General features: G+C 43.2%; 1 protein-coding gene across 13 annotated transcripts in view; it reads right to left on the minus strand.

Annotated features, from left to right (window-relative positions):
* rapgef1b (Rap guanine nucleotide exchange factor (GEF) 1b) overlaps positions 1 to 17,471 on the minus strand; it is a 37,230-nt gene that overhangs the window by 10,882 nt on the left and 8,877 nt on the right. For 7 of the 13 annotated variants that reach the window (XM_072372563.1, XM_072372570.1, XM_072372569.1 and 4 more), the window contains exons 2-11: positions 7,609 to 7,754; positions 7,056 to 7,234; positions 5,285 to 5,441; positions 5,090 to 5,178; positions 4,854 to 5,012; positions 4,046 to 4,096; positions 3,397 to 3,511; positions 3,085 to 3,265; positions 1,745 to 2,266; positions 669 to 871 (exon numbers count right to left, since the gene is read on the minus strand). In XM_072372563.1, coding sequence (XP_072228664.1) covers positions 669 to 871; positions 1,745 to 2,266; positions 3,085 to 3,265; positions 3,397 to 3,511; positions 4,046 to 4,096; positions 4,854 to 5,012; positions 5,090 to 5,178; positions 5,285 to 5,441; positions 7,056 to 7,234; positions 7,609 to 7,754 — 1,802 coding nt within the window. Of the gene's footprint in view, positions 1 to 668; positions 872 to 1,744; positions 2,267 to 3,084; positions 3,266 to 3,396; positions 3,512 to 4,045; positions 4,097 to 4,853; positions 5,013 to 5,089; positions 5,179 to 5,284; positions 5,442 to 7,055; positions 7,235 to 7,608; positions 7,755 to 16,498; positions 16,631 to 17,471 lie in introns of those variants that run through there. The other 6 variants (XM_072372572.1, XM_072372571.1, XM_072372564.1 and 3 more) reach the window with 4 other exon arrangements.

The raw sequence follows: 17,471 nt of genomic DNA on the forward strand, positions 1-17,471 counted from the left end.
CCCTGCTATGACCTTTTCTATTGTATCTTGATGTCAATGACTCACTGGCAGACGGCTGTCTCAATTAGCCCAGACGCAACCCCAGATTAAGATAAGTGGACTGGGTCTGATGTGGGGCAGATAAAGGTTGCTCTTATCTCCCACTTACAAGCAAACACCTCAGTATGTACACAAAACGGCTGCTTTGGCTGAAAAAAACAACGACAAAGAGATAGAAAGAGAAGGGAGGGGGAGCTGAACAGGTGAAGGAGATCAAGCCATAGGATGAGGCTCAAGAGAAAACTGACGAGGATTATCACTGGGCTGTACTTTGGGTCCAGAATGCGTGAAGCATTCTCTCGCTCTCTTTCCTTCCAGCCAGCATGTAAAGCATAAAGATACAGGGATGACCTGTGTTCACGTGTGCTCACAGCACTGTTTGGCACACAACTGTGGGTACAATCTTACAAAATCCAGTGTCACCGATGAATGTTTCACATCCTCAAAGTGTCAGTCTAATGTGAACTGAACACTTTCAGGAATTTAAAGTGCAGCATTGCTCACCGAGTCCAAATGAGTCAACCAAGCTTCTCTTTCCCTTCAATGGCCATTGGTGAGACATCCTATAATATCAAATACCTTCGGAGGATGGATGCCAACATAAACGCACACACGGTGAGGTTTCTTACCAGTTGTCTTTGTTTTGGCGGCAACGCTGGCGGCTGCAGAGGCTCATGAACTGAGTCGGTGCTGCTGAAGGAATCATTGAAGCCACAGACCTCCTGGAAATGCCTGTTACGCTGTTCATAGATGCTTTCACTCTGTGGCATCTGGTAGAAAACGGAAGGTTGTGGCTCTGAGTAGTCCTCCACAAACTGCATGTACTGAAGGACTGGAGGCGAGAGATGGATTAATCATTTAAGCGTTTGCTTATATTGCTTAGAGTTACGACAAACTCAATAAATTAAAGGCTGACATAACACGTGTATAAATTCTGTCAATTAAAGATGAATGCATCTCATACACTTTAAATGATCTAAACTATTCAATTAATTAAAAGGTAAAGTCACGGCAACAAGGTCTGGTACTTTTCTTCCTGTTATGGCCAAGTGCCTGAATGCCTGCTTTCTACATTTCCCAAAATGCAACTCTAATGCATCAAATTAAACTTTAACTGGCTGGTTGACACCCATTTGATTCTGATGCCACAGCTTAAGGCTTTAAAGCAGACATTCTGTGTAAAATAATCTATAATAGGACACAAGAAGAGCACCTACAGTGACATAAAAGGGAGTTGTGCTATGACCAGTGTGCGGCATTCATGTGGAAAACTTATGGAACTTCACTTTAAAATAACTTTACGCTCATTGTCCGTTGGACATTCTGCGCGACTGAAGTCATACACTGAGAAAAGTGTAACAGCGAGCAGGAAGGGCTGACTGTATGAATGACATAATACAGTAGCTTATGGGGAAGTGATGTAGGAGGCGGGTGAGGAAGTGACCAGATATTGCCCTCTGTACCCCGTGAGCCAGACCCATTGTGGCACAGCCTAGCATTCACTTCCTGCCTCTGTTCACTATGAATATTTCTTTGACATAAGCTATGCTTCAACAAGCTGATGATAAAACGCAGCTCATGTCCCCTTTTCCTTTCCTCATCCCTTCATTACTCTTGGTTCTTTCCTTTGCTCCATGTAGCCTCCGTGGCCCACAGCTCTTCCCTCCCTCATTACGTCACCAGCCCCACCTTTACCCTCACTTACTGTTTCTGCTTTTCTTTTCTGGCAGCGGCGGTGGGCTGGCCGAGACGTCGGCGTTCTCACTAGCAATGTATTGAGAAACGAACACTCCCCCGTTTGTCTGAGGCATGGGTGAGATGGGAGTGAAAAGGGGGAATGGTGGCGTAGGGTGAAGCTCTTCTTCTGACAGGTTGTCATATTGGGAGGGGTAGCGCTCATACAGGACCCTGGACCCGGCATCGGGGAAGGGCGACGTTTGGGTGCTGCGGCGCTTCTTCAGTGGCAGGGCGGGTGGAGCGCTGATGCGAGAGGACTGCAGGGGATTAGGATGATTAGGCTGAGGGGTCCAGTATTCTGGCTGCTGGGTTGGAGGTGCACTGAAGCGGGGATGTGAGGGATGCTGTCCAGGAACAGGGGATGAGGACTCGCTCTGAGACTCGGGCAGAGGGCTGAGGCAACCTCCTACAGGTGCTGGAGGCAGGTTATCCCCAGCAGACAAGTCCTGGTGGAGGAAGTCATAATCCGGGTCGTAATTCTCTGTGTTGTCTGAAAAAGTGAAGGTGAGATTTAGCTCAAATTCATAATGATTCACTCAATTGTTAGCTGAGAACTACACTTTAACCTCAGCATCCTCACTATGAGTGAAAATGTTCCATTGGCAAAAACACTGAATATTTTAGTTCCCATCTTTCATTTTGACTAACAAATTGAGTTGGAAACATTTACAAAGCCTCCATATTCATAAACCTAAACAGAACCTGGCTTTTCCATCAGAGGTTGGAACCAACTGGAGGTAACAAGCGACAATACTTTTTTTTTTGTATTTATTCTTTCATTTTTTTTCAAATTTAGTTTCTGGTTAGTCTCTCTTTGCAAGCACATATGTCACAAATTGACTGAGAGCTTTTGTATCTCAACAAAACCTAAAGTAAGCCCGCAAAAAAAAGAAATAAAAGATCAGTCCATCACAGCATGTCAAAAGCAGGAAAGTTTCACGTTCATAATTCTGAATACCTGCTCAATGTTTTAAGATTCTGAACTTCCCAAGTATTTGGAACATGTCGCTATTCAAAAACAAGGCATACAATTAGTAGATTATTAATGTTTCAGACACATTAAATCAACATTTCATGAGTCATCTCAGTTTTGTGGGTCTAATTACAGGTTGCGATCATCATTCTAGCCTTTTCTAGCTTTTCAGCAAACAAGATTCAGCTACAGATGCAAGTCAAACTACTGAGGTTTTGATTTTTATTTTAGTTCTAAAATAATGAATTCAATTTGAGCCGATAGCTGCACACTACATCGAATTAGATAGAAATGATATTGAAACTCATTCTCTAGGGTTTTATTTGGATTCTTACCAAGCGTCTCGCAGCTGGTGTTACGAGAGCACTGACCGCTGTCCTGCTCCATGGAAGAAAGCTGTTCTTCAGACTTGCTGAGTTTCCCCATACTACTGCATGGAGAAAGTCGTGGAGAGTCCCCACCATAGGAATGACTCCCCCCGGAGAAACGCCTCTGAAGGAGCTCCTGCTCGTACTCCTGCGTAGACGCAGTAAGACGTAATGTGCACTTCTAATTAGCAGCCGCATTTGCTGTATATTATGCTGACGTAGTCTTAAACTAAACTCAAAGGAAGCCACAATGCATAATTAATCAAGTCAATCTTTCACCTGTCTGTGGTCGCTACATGGCAAGCTGGAGCCACGGCTCATTGGGGCCACCACTGCGACTGGTGTAGGCGAAGGGGCCGACTGGCGCTTCTTAGGTGGAAGAGCTGGTGGCGGACTATCGACAAATAAGCACAAACAGAGTCAAAAAAACAGAAATGATGGATGCTTGTGTCTCGGGGACAGAGCCAACGAGGACAATCTGTTAAGCACACAACACACATGTATGCACATAGAAATCCATGTATGGATACATGAACACACGCATTATCATCCCTCCTGTGGAACAGTGAGATGAAATTGAGGGTGTTTCATGTTAACCTCACTCAGCTATGACATGAAGTTACCCTGTAGGTCAAACCTAAATCCTCTCGATGAGATATTATCACATACAAATGGGGAGATGCGAGTAAAGATAAGCGACCATGACATGGAGGCTAACAAAGAGACACTTCATTGGTCAGTCACACACTCTCATGCATTGGATGGTCTTCTGATTGGATGAGGAGGTCTTCAGGGAATACCAAGGATGACACAAACTTTACGATAATGCAACCATGCAAATCAAAAGCTTTCATCCAATCCAGAAGCTTTATGGGGTTCAAGGGTGGGATGTTACTACGGAACTGGATGAGCCTATGGGCGGACGTACTTCTCTTTCTGAGAGGGTCTCCTTTGGCCAGCGTCAGCACTCAACTGTGCTCTGCTCCCAGAATCCAAAGGATGAAAAAAACGTTTTTTAATAAATAAATAAACCCAACAACTTGTAGATGTGTGAACATGAGAGAAGACTGTGGAAATCCTTGATCCATATCCCTAACATTAACACATTTTTATTTCACGTTATCAGTGACCGAAAATGCTGTAACAATAAGTTAAACTTAACTTCTGCTATGACTGAATCGATGTCCCACAACAATGAGACCTGATTATACTCCTTATCAGCCAAAGTGTAAGGCCAGCTTCACACCAGCAGGGCGGTGTGTGAGTCGCATGACTCCAGGAGTGCAGCTTTTTGCCTACACAATCGTCCTGTACAAGAATGTCTTGAGAGTAGCCAGTTGGCAAACTGGCAAAACTAAAAGACAATCATGTTATCATCATCACCACAGGTAAGCCATGTTTTCAATGACCGTGATCCTGCAACTACGATGAAGTTGTATTGTTGCTGATATGAAGTCAGCTTGATCTCCAAACGTTTTAGCAGTGTAGCTTTGTAAGAACCATCTCCGTGGCATTTACCTTGCGTGTGAAAAATAGGCGCCACGCATAAGGCACACTGCTGCAATGTGGTTTGAGCCATGGGTGAGATGTCCATGACCATAAGCCGAAATGAAAGCAACACACTCAACGCACACGCCACCGATCCGGTGTGAAGCTGACCTAAGCCGCAGCAAAAAGCTGTCCAACATCAACTCGCAGTTAAAAAACACAAGAACTGAGGTGTTCGTCATCCTAACCTGAGTTCTGCCATTTTGGCTTCAGGAAGGGGGGGTTTGGGAGGGGCCACATCCTCATCTGGTAATTCCGGGGCAGCCTCCGCAGGAGAAGCTGCTGGAGCCGTCTTAGCTGAGACCTCCTGCTCTCGATCCATCAGCGGCATCTCGGATGACACACTGCTGGGTAAATAAATGTCTGAGTCAACCGACTTCTCTCAGTGTCCATTTGTGTTCCTTTGGCCATGCTTTGTACTCACCTCTCTGCTGTAGTAACAGGTGGTGCAGGTTTGTTCGGGGTGGTGGGTGATGGTTGCTCCTGTTTTTCTATGGTCAGCTTCACCAACTCCTGCTCGCAGACAGTTAACACAAACAGCTGTAGCCTCCTCTAGGACTACACCACGGGAAGACATTTCCAACACTGGCAACATCTCTTTAATCAACACGTGGCATACCTTTACTCCATCCAGCACTGCTTTGATGACGCCGGTGACAGATGCCACATTTTCCTTGTCCTCCAAGTCGATGCCATCCAGCATCACCTGGTCTGCCCAGCGGATGAGTTTGGCCAGGCTCTGATACACTCTACTATGGCAAGAGGACAGTGCCGAGCTGTTGAAAAGGCGGGATGGTGTGAGCGGAGCACAGACATCGGGAGAATTAAAGACGTTTCGGAAGGAAAGTGAGAAAGAAGGAGAAGAAGAAGGAGAGACAAAAAGAACATGATGTAAGAGGAAGGGTGGAAATCAAAGGTGTAGAATGGAGAAAGGAAGTGGACATGCACATGTTAGACAGGAAGTAAGAAAAATCACAGAAACAACAAGACATAGCTCATTTCAATGCATCTACCATCTATTAAACGGCATATTTTGGGGGGGGAACTTGTTAAGGAACTACACAAACGTCTACAAGCTCGGGGGTTGGAATAAGCTTTGCAGTGCTGACAGGAGAATGTAGAACCACACAGGGAAGTGGGGTGTTGTTCCTCCCTGTAGCTGACGGTACATTCAGACCTAACACTAAGGTGTGGCAAAGGCCTGTATCAACATGTCGCAGCTGATTCACAGCACTGGAATATCCTTCCACTGTCTCTGCTGGGCTTAGCCCTGAAGTGAGTCGGAGACAACTGAGGCTATGGTAATTAGACGAGATTTGAGGAAAGGACAGATGTAGGCTATAGGTTACACTGAGGCTGTGTAGATATACAGAGATTCTTAGGAGGTGGTTAGCTTTAAGAGCCATGTCAGTAGGACTTTTATTTGTTGTTTGCAGAGACTGATACACCATCCTCACATTACTGCATGGAGTTGCACTCGCTGCCAACCTACTTACTGGACTAATATTCATTTAAGTTACCACAAACAATCCAACTAAGCTGGTCTCAGTTTTTCTAGCAGATGGGTTTTCATCTATAAAAACCAACTTGGCTTTATTCAAACAATTCTTGCCACACAATGCTTACTTTATGACTTATGGGGGAATTTGCCTCAAAACATCTGGGTGGATTGTGAAACAACTAGCTTGTAGCAGTAATATCTAACTCGACACAAGAAGCCAAAGGTTAGAGCAAAACGCTAAACTTCTGCCATCATCTGCAGGGATCTGACTCCATGAGACTGAGGTCAAATCCTCAGAGGTGGCAGCTTCTCAGTGCCGCAGCAACAATCCATCAACTGCTTCTAAACACAGAGCTGGGAGATACAAAATCTGTCACCTCTGACCTCCATACCTTCATCTGTTCTGATGGATGGGGAAAGGCACAGAGAAAACAATAGAGAAGTTCCAACATGTCCCGGCAATTCAAACGAAACTGCAGCTAAAGTTACTTTCACAGGAGAGCTTATAGGAAGTTATAGGAATACGTAACATTCCTAATAACATGGCACATTAATGGAGTGTGCAAAGCTTAAAGTCTCAAGTCCATGAAGCCTTCGGGTAAGAGATGTCATCAGTCACAACATATCAAATCAAGCTGCTCAGCAAGAGAAAGCCCACAACATGCAAGCCCCACCATGCAGCCAGGTACATCTGACGTCAAGAGATGAATGGCAACAAAGGTTTAGCAAATAACACATTTTTTCAAGTGTAGCAGGAAGAGGATTGCAGTCATAGAGCGAGTTTCTTGTAAGCTCAGTTTTAAAAACAAAAGCACAAATTCCCTGGAGGACTAAGAATGACAACTTTCAGCTTCTGAGCAAAGTCGTCTGACAAGAATTGAAGACTCACCTCTGCTGTATCCGTGCCTCTACCTGAACCAGAGGCAGGATTGCTTCGAGCACCTTGCTGGCAGAACCTGGAAGCATCTCCAGCACCTTCTTCTCCACCACCATTTTGTCCACGATTGTCTTAAAGTAGCGCAGGGCACTGACCACCTCCTTCTCATGCTCCTCTAGCCTGCTAACCTTCTGCAAAAGAAAATACAGAATTTAGCTTCTTCATATTATTTCCATTTTAACTCTTGAGAAAAAACTACTACATTTCAACTATTTGCACCATAGTCTGCTTTACATGAAAAAAACCCTAAAAACAGAGCAGAGGAGTTCATTCAGGAATCAGCGCAGCTCATTTCAGTTCATTATAGGTTTAGACACCTGCGCAGCCAGCTTCCACAGCGACGGGGAGACTGTGGGAACCAGCAGTGAACTCTTGCAAGGCACAATGGAATATGGGAGAAGTAAAGATTAGACAGGAAAACAATAGTCTTACAAACAGGGTAACAAACACACCGAATAGGTGGGAAAGAGGAGGATTTCCCATCATACATGTACTGCACACGCACCTTGTTAGCAGGTTTCTCTGTACTTTTGGCTGCTGGCTCGGGCTGCAGCTGCTTTCCCTTCTTTGATGGAGTCCTCTTGATTTTGGGAGAGTGGAACTTGTCCTTCAGTATCATGGTGAAAGTGGACAGATGGGACCGCTGGGAGTCTATGGACAGGAGGAAAACAGAGAAAGTTGAGTGGACGTTTACAGGGTAAAGATTCTCAGGGGAGTAGAAATTAGACAGAAACAGATGGCACTGGCTAAATAATGAACTAATGTCACTGTCAAATAAGAGTGCTCTCCTAAAACTGAGCTCGAGCGAGGATACCAGAGCAAAACAGGCATCCTTCAAAAACGGGAATACACCAGAGCTTTTATCAAGTATTTGCAACATCTGCATTTCATCTGTTCTTCTTTTTTTTTTTTGTTCATCATAAATCTGCTGGACAGATTCTTCCAGCAGCTCACATATGTGTGCGTGTGAGAGAGAAAGACGGAGCAGACAAGTGTGGCTATAATAAAACGATATAGTTGGTGCTGAAATGAAAATGACTTCATTGTACTGCATGGAGGGCATCTTCATAATAGGCCAGTAATTTAACAATTCAATGTGTTCACTTCAGGGAGCGCTGGTTTTGTCCCATGACAACTGATCACTTGTTCATCGTCTGCCTTCACCTCTATGTCCCTTTCTCCACCTCCACACCAAAGCGAATCAGGGGATAAATGCTAAAAGCAGCGCGAGCCGTCAGGAAGCGTGGCTTTGATCTGTGACAAAATTACACCCCTATCTGCTGTAATCTCCACTCAACTCGATGACGGCGGGATCTGGCATTCCGAGGCCATCGGCGTGAAAACCCTAAATGCTGAACAGCAATCAACGGCAGGAAAAAGCCACAAACCCAGCTTCCAGCCAGCCAGCGTTTTCATCTGCACCGTCGATCAACATGCCACGCACATATCCAACCCCACGGTTCTGTCTCTCCAGCCCTAATCCTCGTCATCCCTTTAGCCCCGAGCAAAAGCCAAAGATCGCTGAGGCAGCCAAGGACGACTGGGTCTCATTAAAAATGCTGATGAGAACGCTTCAAGTGGAGCTTCCTCCAAAAAACGAATGCACGAGATGAGGTGCGTGACCTCTCAGACTCTCGTTTAAAGCTGCATTTCTAAAAAAAAAAAAAAAAAAAAATCTTATCTCAATGCCGTGTAAAAATAAACAAACACTGGCTGCTTTGTAGGCATGAGTAACTTCCTTAGCTTGCTAAACTGATCCAATAAACAGCAGAGTTACTGGAAGTGCATCTTATGACACCTCATTCCATTGAAATTGCTCTAATGTGCATTTGTAGAATATAGAATTAATGTCATTAGTTCTCCAATCACCTCAGTAGTCTTTGTCTTTTGACATGTTGTAGTCTTTTGACATGTTGTAGTCTTTTGACATGTTGTGCCACTTTAAGACTGTTAGACATTGACAGTAAAATATAGAAACAAAGCCCCATCGAGTCAGCCAGGCGGGATTAAAGAAGACAGAGGAGAGAGAAGCTTGAGTTTATCAGAGAGACATACTGGGCACAGTAAAGACCCTGCGGACAGGGACAACCTTCTCATCTCAACAGCTGTCTGGATCAATGCACTGTAGCTTAGCCACAGGGGATGCTTCACTTCTTTGGTGCACACAGAGACCATATGAATGACATAGAACCTAACGTGTACGTTTTTTTGTTTTTTGTACCCCGAGGCTAAAAAAGACCTGCATTGGTTGGTTTTGCCTCGAGCCAGGCTGCTGTCCTGGTAAGATTTTTGCTTTATGGCAATGTGTAGGCAATCAACATCATTTTGAATTGCATGGCAGCCTCCATATGAAGTAGGCCTGAGATAATCTCATCTGTTTAACCTCATTGCCTCCCTTCTACTTGGCACAAACACGGGGACTGTGACTGACATCATAATACGCTGGACACTTTCATTCATTTCCAGCTTAAACACTCCCGCAAGGACAATGTCTGAGTTTGCAGCTGCAGCTGTGCATCAGAGCCGAAAAGCAGCGACATGAAGAAAAAAAACAAAAAAAAAACAGATCCACATTCACTTCAATACCGTCTCCTTCTCGGTTTGGTTTTGGGAACAAAAAAAAAAAAAGAAAAAACACTCTCTCATATCAAGTCTGAACGCCAGATGAACAGATGAGCATTACATCAGCAACAGGCAGAAATAAAAAGTGTGAAAGAAAGTCGGCGAGAAGCAGAGCGACAGAGGAGAGCACAGGGAGGTGCTCTGTTAAAGTCGTGCAGGCCTCTTAATGTCCACCCTCCACTCTTCCACCATAGAGCAGCCAGCCATCCCTTCTGCTCTCCCTTACTTCCTGTCTGCTGCTTGCCAGAGTTATGAGCTGGTGAGGTCATTGGTTGTAATGTCTCTCATACTGAAGTCACTCTCAGAAAGAAGAAATCTCACAGTGAAAACATGTTTTTCAGACGTTTAGGACTCGACAGTTCGGCTGCTTTGCTTCCTCAAAATAATCTCTGACACCGATTTTTCCACCTTACGCAGATAAAGACAATTTGAGAGAACAGCTGACACTTCATATGGGACTTTTTGGGACTATTCTTGTTTATTCCTACATGTGGCTGTCATAGCAGAAAAAGAGGACAGTACAGCAGCTTGACAAACAACAAAGTGTGGTTAGATTTTAATAAAGAGGTAGCTTTGTCTATTAGGTTGTAAACCGCTCCAGTGCAACTGAACTCATATGTTCACTGAGCCTCGTGTTAAAAAACAAATCCACAATCACATTACTGTGTGATTAGTTTACAGTTTTGCAATTAAAGTCCCTGAATATCATTGTAATAAAGCACGATAGAGACCAAAAGCTCCCAAGTTGTTACGTTTTGCTAATTAATGCACTGTAAGTAGCAAAAACCGAAGTCAGACTGGTTAAAGAAAAATGATGGAGACGAGTGAACATTTAAACTGCTGGGACATTTTCCAGTTCCTTGAGGCCTTGGGGAGACATTTAAAACAAACACTCCAGCCAGAACAACTATTCCACAAAGCCTGGGAGAGTTAGCGCACAACTCTGTGCTATGGCAGAGTCCCCAGGAGCTCCTCAGCTGAAGACTTTGTTACACAATAAGCAAGCAAACACACAGGATGTAAATGTATAGATGCTTCTAGCAAAAACATCTTTGGTGTGAAGTGTATGCACTAAACCTTTGGTTGACTAGGTATATGTTGCACCTCCTGTTGCCAAGTCAATAGATCTAAACATCTAATTATCCTGCCTTAAGATAATGTAGATACCAGCTTTCCAGGTAAATATTATCCTTCCTGGAAATAAAACCACTCTGGAGTTTCCCTACTAAGGCACAGATCAGTCATAGTTGGAACAACAGACCTTCCAGGCTAAAAAAGATTCTCAATCATGGTGAACCAAAAAAAAAAAAAAGCCTTCCATCTGGCATGGAAACTTACGGGACAACTGGTTGGTCCACATTTCATGTGCAATTTGGCCTGATTTGTTTTACTCAAAAGAGCCGAACGAACAAACAGGGTCCAAGTTGGTGGTGGTGACGCGTTTGTCCAATTCTGACCGAAGCACTGACGAGGCAGCGGCAGATTGATGGAGTTCTTGTTTAGTTCAGGTGGGATCGATACAGGACAGCTGGTTGGCCCTTCATGAGACCTGCCCCCTTAAAACAGGATGCAAACAGGGAGGAAGGGCAACAGATGAGGCCGTGCTTCAGGTTACGCACACAGCTGTCACCTCCTGCTGAACTTCTTCTCAGTGAAAGTGTGCGCAAGCCCTGCGTTTACAGACGTGATTTGCCCAAAGGTCATAGCGCCAGCTGTTGTGGAAGGGAAGAACGCAAGCAAGAAAAAAAAAAGATAAAGATAAAAAGCGTGTGAACAAGTGAGTTAAAATTCCTTTTAATTATGTCCCAAGAAAAAAAAATAAATACTCCCACACTGGGAGTATTTCTTCAAATTAATTATTAAAGGATTAGATAAATGGAATCTTTTTCTGCTATATGCAGAATGTTCTTTTACAAATTAATGAAGACTAATTTTATTGCTCCTTTACTCAGCAGCTATAACTGATGGAACTGTACTTTTAGAAAACATCGATTCTTGCCACACTGAAGCGGAACTTATGAAAATGAGAGAAACCCTGCGGTGCAAGCAGCCAGTGCATTGTTTATAAGTGACTTCACCTGCAAAGAGGCCTTATTGGGCTATAAAAATGACAACACCGCGAGTGAATAACTGTCTGCTACACAGTAGAATGACAAACGCGGAGGAGCTGAGCCAAGTTATCATTTCTCTACAGACGAGGCCTGCTGTGGTGCAACAGTGGGAACTGCAAGCCTGAGGCGTTTGAGATAACCAGCAGGGGAAAAAAAAATGGAGAGGAAAGAGAGAAGTTCAACAGGAAACAGTTAAGAGCTTAGTGAATTATTTATTCTCTCCATTGTAGTGGTTTCTTCCTGCTGGCTGTGTTCAGTTTTCAATAGGAATCCTCATTATATCACCGGTTACCTACACACAGCTCTACAGGACACTCATGCTCTGTGTTAGCGTGCTGCAGACCAAGTGACAGCAGAGGAGTGAGGAAGCCTTGGTATGGAACAGGGTTAACAGCTGATTTAAGAAGTAGTGAAGGCAGAAGTCTAACGGTGTGTTATACAGCTTTCCAGCTGTGCCGTTTGAGCACGCCTTTCAACAGCGAGCCACGGAGTCTGAGGCTATCAAGTCCACTTACCAAGTAAGTAAATGACATAGAGGATGCTAAGTGGTCTGTCCACTTACCATGTGTTGGATTTCACTTAACAAATGAGTAAATGAGAAAAGAGATGGTTTCTACATGGACAAGACTATTATCAATGCCAATTCTATTGCTTTGGGACATGCAGAGAAAGATTATCATCAACAAATGTATCCAGCTTCTAGCTGAAAGACCAATGAGACCGTTTCTAACTTAGTTTATAGTTAAATTAATGCTTTACTGTAGTCATTTCTTCTGTATTACTTTAGTGTCGAAGTTTGTCAACCATAAGTTACCCATATCAATGTTTTTACCTCATTATTTCTTTAACAAAAGTTGTTTTGTTGTCAAAAGTGTTGTTATATCTGTTGCTATAAAATCCACCTATGTCAGTATTTCATGCCGTCAACAGCTTCAACAAACATACTTTTCAGTGAAGAAAAGCAGCAGCACCAGTCACGGGTCACTGGACAGGAGTAAATATCAGTGTGGTGATGGAGGCGCTCTACGTGCTGGGTTGCATGGGAACAGACGGCCTGCTCAACCATGACTAACAGAGCGTGCCCACACAGCAAAGTCAATCTATAACGCAGATCCATATTACAAAACACCAAATCAGATCCATAACTGCTTGGCGAGATGGCGTTTGGTCATCTGCTCTCAGAGTGTGTGCAACACGAGGACGGGAGAGTGAGCGAGAGGACAGAAGGCGCAGCAGGCCAGTCGGGGGGCCTCTTTCCGTCAGTTTTTCTGCCATCTGTTTTCAAATTCAAGCAGACATGATATGGTAGACTGATGACTAAAAACACATTCGTAAAGGGAAAGTCCGGCTCTGTGACAGATAAATGACTGCTTTTATGACTCATAAGATGGCACTTTGAGATAAAGAAAGTCATAAGTGCATCCTCTCTCACCGGTTTCTCATTTGGAATTGTAGTTATAGATAAAGGTAACTTAAGGAAATGATTAGAGAAACAGTGCAACATCCATATGTTATCTAATAAAACACCTCGCCATGTTCTACATATACAATCTCCACATGGTGAACTGAAACCAAGTCACACAAGCAGCATGTAGAGGCATATAAATATAAAACCCAGCCTAAAATTCTTGGCGACACACCTTGCACGCTTGTTTGCATTCATTTCTATCATCTTGCTTTGAAATAACTTTTTTTTCTTCTTCTTTAAAAACTGCTTTTGCTTCTGTTTAACGACCCGATGAAAAAACGATCCAGTATTCCAACTGGTACACTGAAATATACAACAATCTAGTCAGGCACAATCAAATATCAGGCTGAAAGGAAGTTGCATGAATAATTTACACACACAGTCTTACATGCAACAACTCCACGGCAGAAGAAAAGGGCGCAAAAACATCAAGAGATGCAGTCATAACAACTGCCAAAAATAAACTACCATTCCTGCTCTCAAGGCTGCTGAGATTAGAGATTAGAACAAACTACACACGGTTCTGTAATTACACATCTTCAGATGAGAAGTGGCGGATAACGTGTAGATATTGAGAGCAGTGGGTCGGTATGAGTTCTGCAACATGCTGTCATGCTACATGTAATTGAGTTCCGGAGGAATGTGCTTGCTTATGATGCACGGGCACACACAGGATATCAAATTAATGACATGAAGGATTATAAAATGGAATTTCACAGAGCAACTTGGTCCTTTTAGTTGTTTTTTTTTACAATACTAATATTACATTCTGAGATATACCTGGGATGTATGTATTCAGAGTGCATTTTAAATCTGAGGCTGGTTTCTTGGTATAAATGCCTCATCTGCTAAAGTATGAAGCCAACTAAAGTCCATCTTCCAAAGCTCTTCCTATGCAGAATCAGCACTATCTTTTCTGTGATCAGTGTTTATGCTTCTGTGAGCCTTCCAATCAGTGATGCGGCTCAGGCTTGAGGTTATTTCTTGCTGGCTCTGTTGTCACTGCCCACACGTTTCCTCTTTTCCAGTCTGTGTGCTGATAGGAAAAACCACATTCTTTAAACACACACTTGCACATCACTTTGAGAGTTTCAGAAACAAAATAATTTAGCCGAATTCCTTCTGGTGGTTTGCTTGCCATAATCAACCCTTAAGATAGCTCTACGGCTATAATTTCCTTATTTCTTTTGATAGCCACTGTTTCACAAAACAGTATCTGTGCGTTTAAAAAGAAAAGAAAAAGAAAAGCAATATGTTATGCAGACTGTAGGATCTTACTGTGCTGCTGGCTGTGGGCTGTGACTGACCTCTACATTGTGTGTGTTCAAATAATCCTCACTCTCTGGCAGCGGCAGTACAAATCAGATGGTTTCAATATGGGTCGACATCTCATTATGGGCACCAGGCAGGCTAATGCAGCTGGTTCATGGGAGCCCTTGGCACAGCTCTCCATTGGGGTTGTATTGAAATCCATGCGACGAGCCCTGAGGTCTAGTTGACTCAATTGTCCCAGAGTACAACAGACTCAAAAGAGTTCACACAGGCATCCACATCCAGCGACAGAAACAAATGAGGGTACAAAGAGTCTCTCTAAACTATTCAATCATAGGTTAAAAAAAAAAAAAAAAACACTGCAGAGAGGGATGCCTTGAGGCCTAGCTTTCCACAGCATTGATGACAAATAGAACATAGACTGTAGCACATCATGTAGAAGCTTTTGATGCCCCAAATTGTTTAACAGAAAAACACACACACGAGAATGGCGCAAAGCGGCATCGGGGTTGAGTAAACAGCAAAGTGCACGGAGCAGGAAAGGTTCAGAGTTTAAATTGTACCACACTGGTTATACGTTATAAAATCTAGCCGCTGGCTGTAATTAGTCGAGGTAAAAATTTGAATGTTTGATTAAGACTAAAGCCAACGTTTCCTATTGTTTTAATAAAAAACACAATTTCCTCAAGTCTAAATTAAATGTATACAACATGCTTTGGTCAGAATTATAGAGACATTACAGTTACGTTCCACTGCTCTTTATTCTGACCCACTCACTCCACTCCACCCCCATCTTCCACAGAGTCGGCCTCTTTTCTAGATCGGTAGTTAGGTTTGCATGATGTCAGGAAAACATCCAGCATGCAATATCATTGTTGAATATTGCAACGACAATACGAGACATAAAGAAGACTCGCTTCTGCTTCTGTGCACGTTGGTGAGCTGTAAACCATGTGCAAAAGCAGAACTCCCTTCAAGCAGAATGCTGCCCTCATTCAACACACCTGTGCTCGGCATATTTCAAGTCGAAATGTCTTTGTAATATTGACACGGATGTGTGACTAAATTTTTTGCAGCCCTATTGGTTGTTGAACACACACGGTAAACCCTGATGAGACTACCACCCACCAAACTGAAAGAGAATTACTTAACTGGCTAATAATAAACTAATACCTGTTTGGGAATGAGACACAGAAATCCACTGCAAATCTAGTCCTCTCACTGAATGAGACATTTTCAAATCAGTGGTCTCCAAATAAAGTGCCAGGGATGTGTTCTGGAGCTTTTAGAGTTGGTAGTGACTTCAGACATCCAAACATATGCTCTGAAGAGAAGAAAATGCCATTTAACCAATGCTATGATCCCTTTAAAATAACAGAAATAAATGTTTTCTGGTGGTAAATAAACCTCTAATAGCAAGCTAACTTGTTTCCTTCATCACTTCATGATACCGGTGTTTTAAACATGGTAGATAATCATGACACTGATGGCACTAAGAACAACGAACAGAACTCACTGTAATAAAAGCTTAATGCTGCTGACTTGTTTTGAGGTCAGAAAGCTCCTGCATGTTTTCTTTTTAGATGTTGATGCATAGCTGCTGTGGCATGACATTTTGATTTTGCACAGATTCATTATGTCTCACTTTTAAAGCTTTGTTTAAGGAGTGTTGTAACGTTGACATATGCTATGCAAATCTTATGTACAATGATCAAATGAGCTTATAAGTTTATTGATTCCTTTTCTTTACACTTTGAAAACCAAATGATGAACAGAGTGGAGAAAAAAAAAAAAGGAGGGAGAAATGAAAAAGGCTAAAACAAAAACTGGAACACATTAACCAAATTACATTCAGAGGGCGGTGTAAGCTTGTATGATGCAAAGTGTTAAAACGGGAAATCGCACTACACACATATACACACCATCCTGGGTACCCCTCCTGTTCCTTCCCTACTGACGCCGAAGCCACTGGTATGATTTCCTGTCCCTTGTCTCCATCACTGAGCCGCTCCCTCTTCACAGTACAGAGCAGCCTGGACTCAGAACCTCTGCTTCTGCAGCTCGCCATGTAACGACGTACCTTATTTAGCGGGACAAAACCGTCACAAGATAAAGGATGTCCCTGCACCACACGACTACAGCGCACAAACAAGCTTAAAGCAGTCTGAGCCTTCCAGTGACCTTCTGGCTACAATGGCTTGCCTAATTTCTTTTTTACCGTAAAGCTTTTAAAGCTTGCTTTCTGAACTGAATCTTTCAATAGACTGAGAGCACACTGGCTGGCAGGTTCACCTTGGGTGAAACCAATAGACTAAAGAACAAGAAAGTGCTATAAATACCCAGCCTGTCAGTATCTGTAACATCAAGCAGCACCAGAAGAGAGAGAGCGGCAGCTAAAAAAAAAAAAAAGAAAAAAGAAGAAGAAAGAAAATACAACAAAGAACTGCTAGATGAATTCGGAGTTCTCAGTGAACGACAGCTGTCTGGCAAGACAGCACAATGAAAACAAGCACTATAAAGCACTTGAGATAGGAGACTGATCCTAAATGCAGACAAACAGCCACAAGAGAACCAATCACTTCACTGCTGAGTACAAGACAGAGACAGATACAGAAAGACAGCAGCATAGGCAACAGTAAATGGCCTCAAGCAGTGAGGAGTGGTACCACTCTCCTCATGTTAGAGTGCTGCACAAAGCGGATCTTGTCTGTACAGTGGGCTGCTTGTTATCCTCTTGACACTCTGTGCACAAACACTGCTTTGGACAGGACTGACAACCAGAGTCCACATAATACATCCAGAGGTTCAACGGCACTGCGGCAAGACCAATTCTCTGCATTTTCAAAGATTCCAAAGGAGAAGAAATAAAATACATTTGCTTGGATGACAGATGCA

This window comes from Leuresthes tenuis, unplaced genomic scaffold (genome assembly GCF_036924035.1).
Source record: "Leuresthes tenuis unplaced genomic scaffold, fLeuTen1.0.hap1 SCAF_19, whole genome shotgun sequence".
NCBI lineage: Eukaryota > Metazoa > Chordata > Actinopteri > Atheriniformes > Atherinopsidae > Leuresthes > Leuresthes tenuis.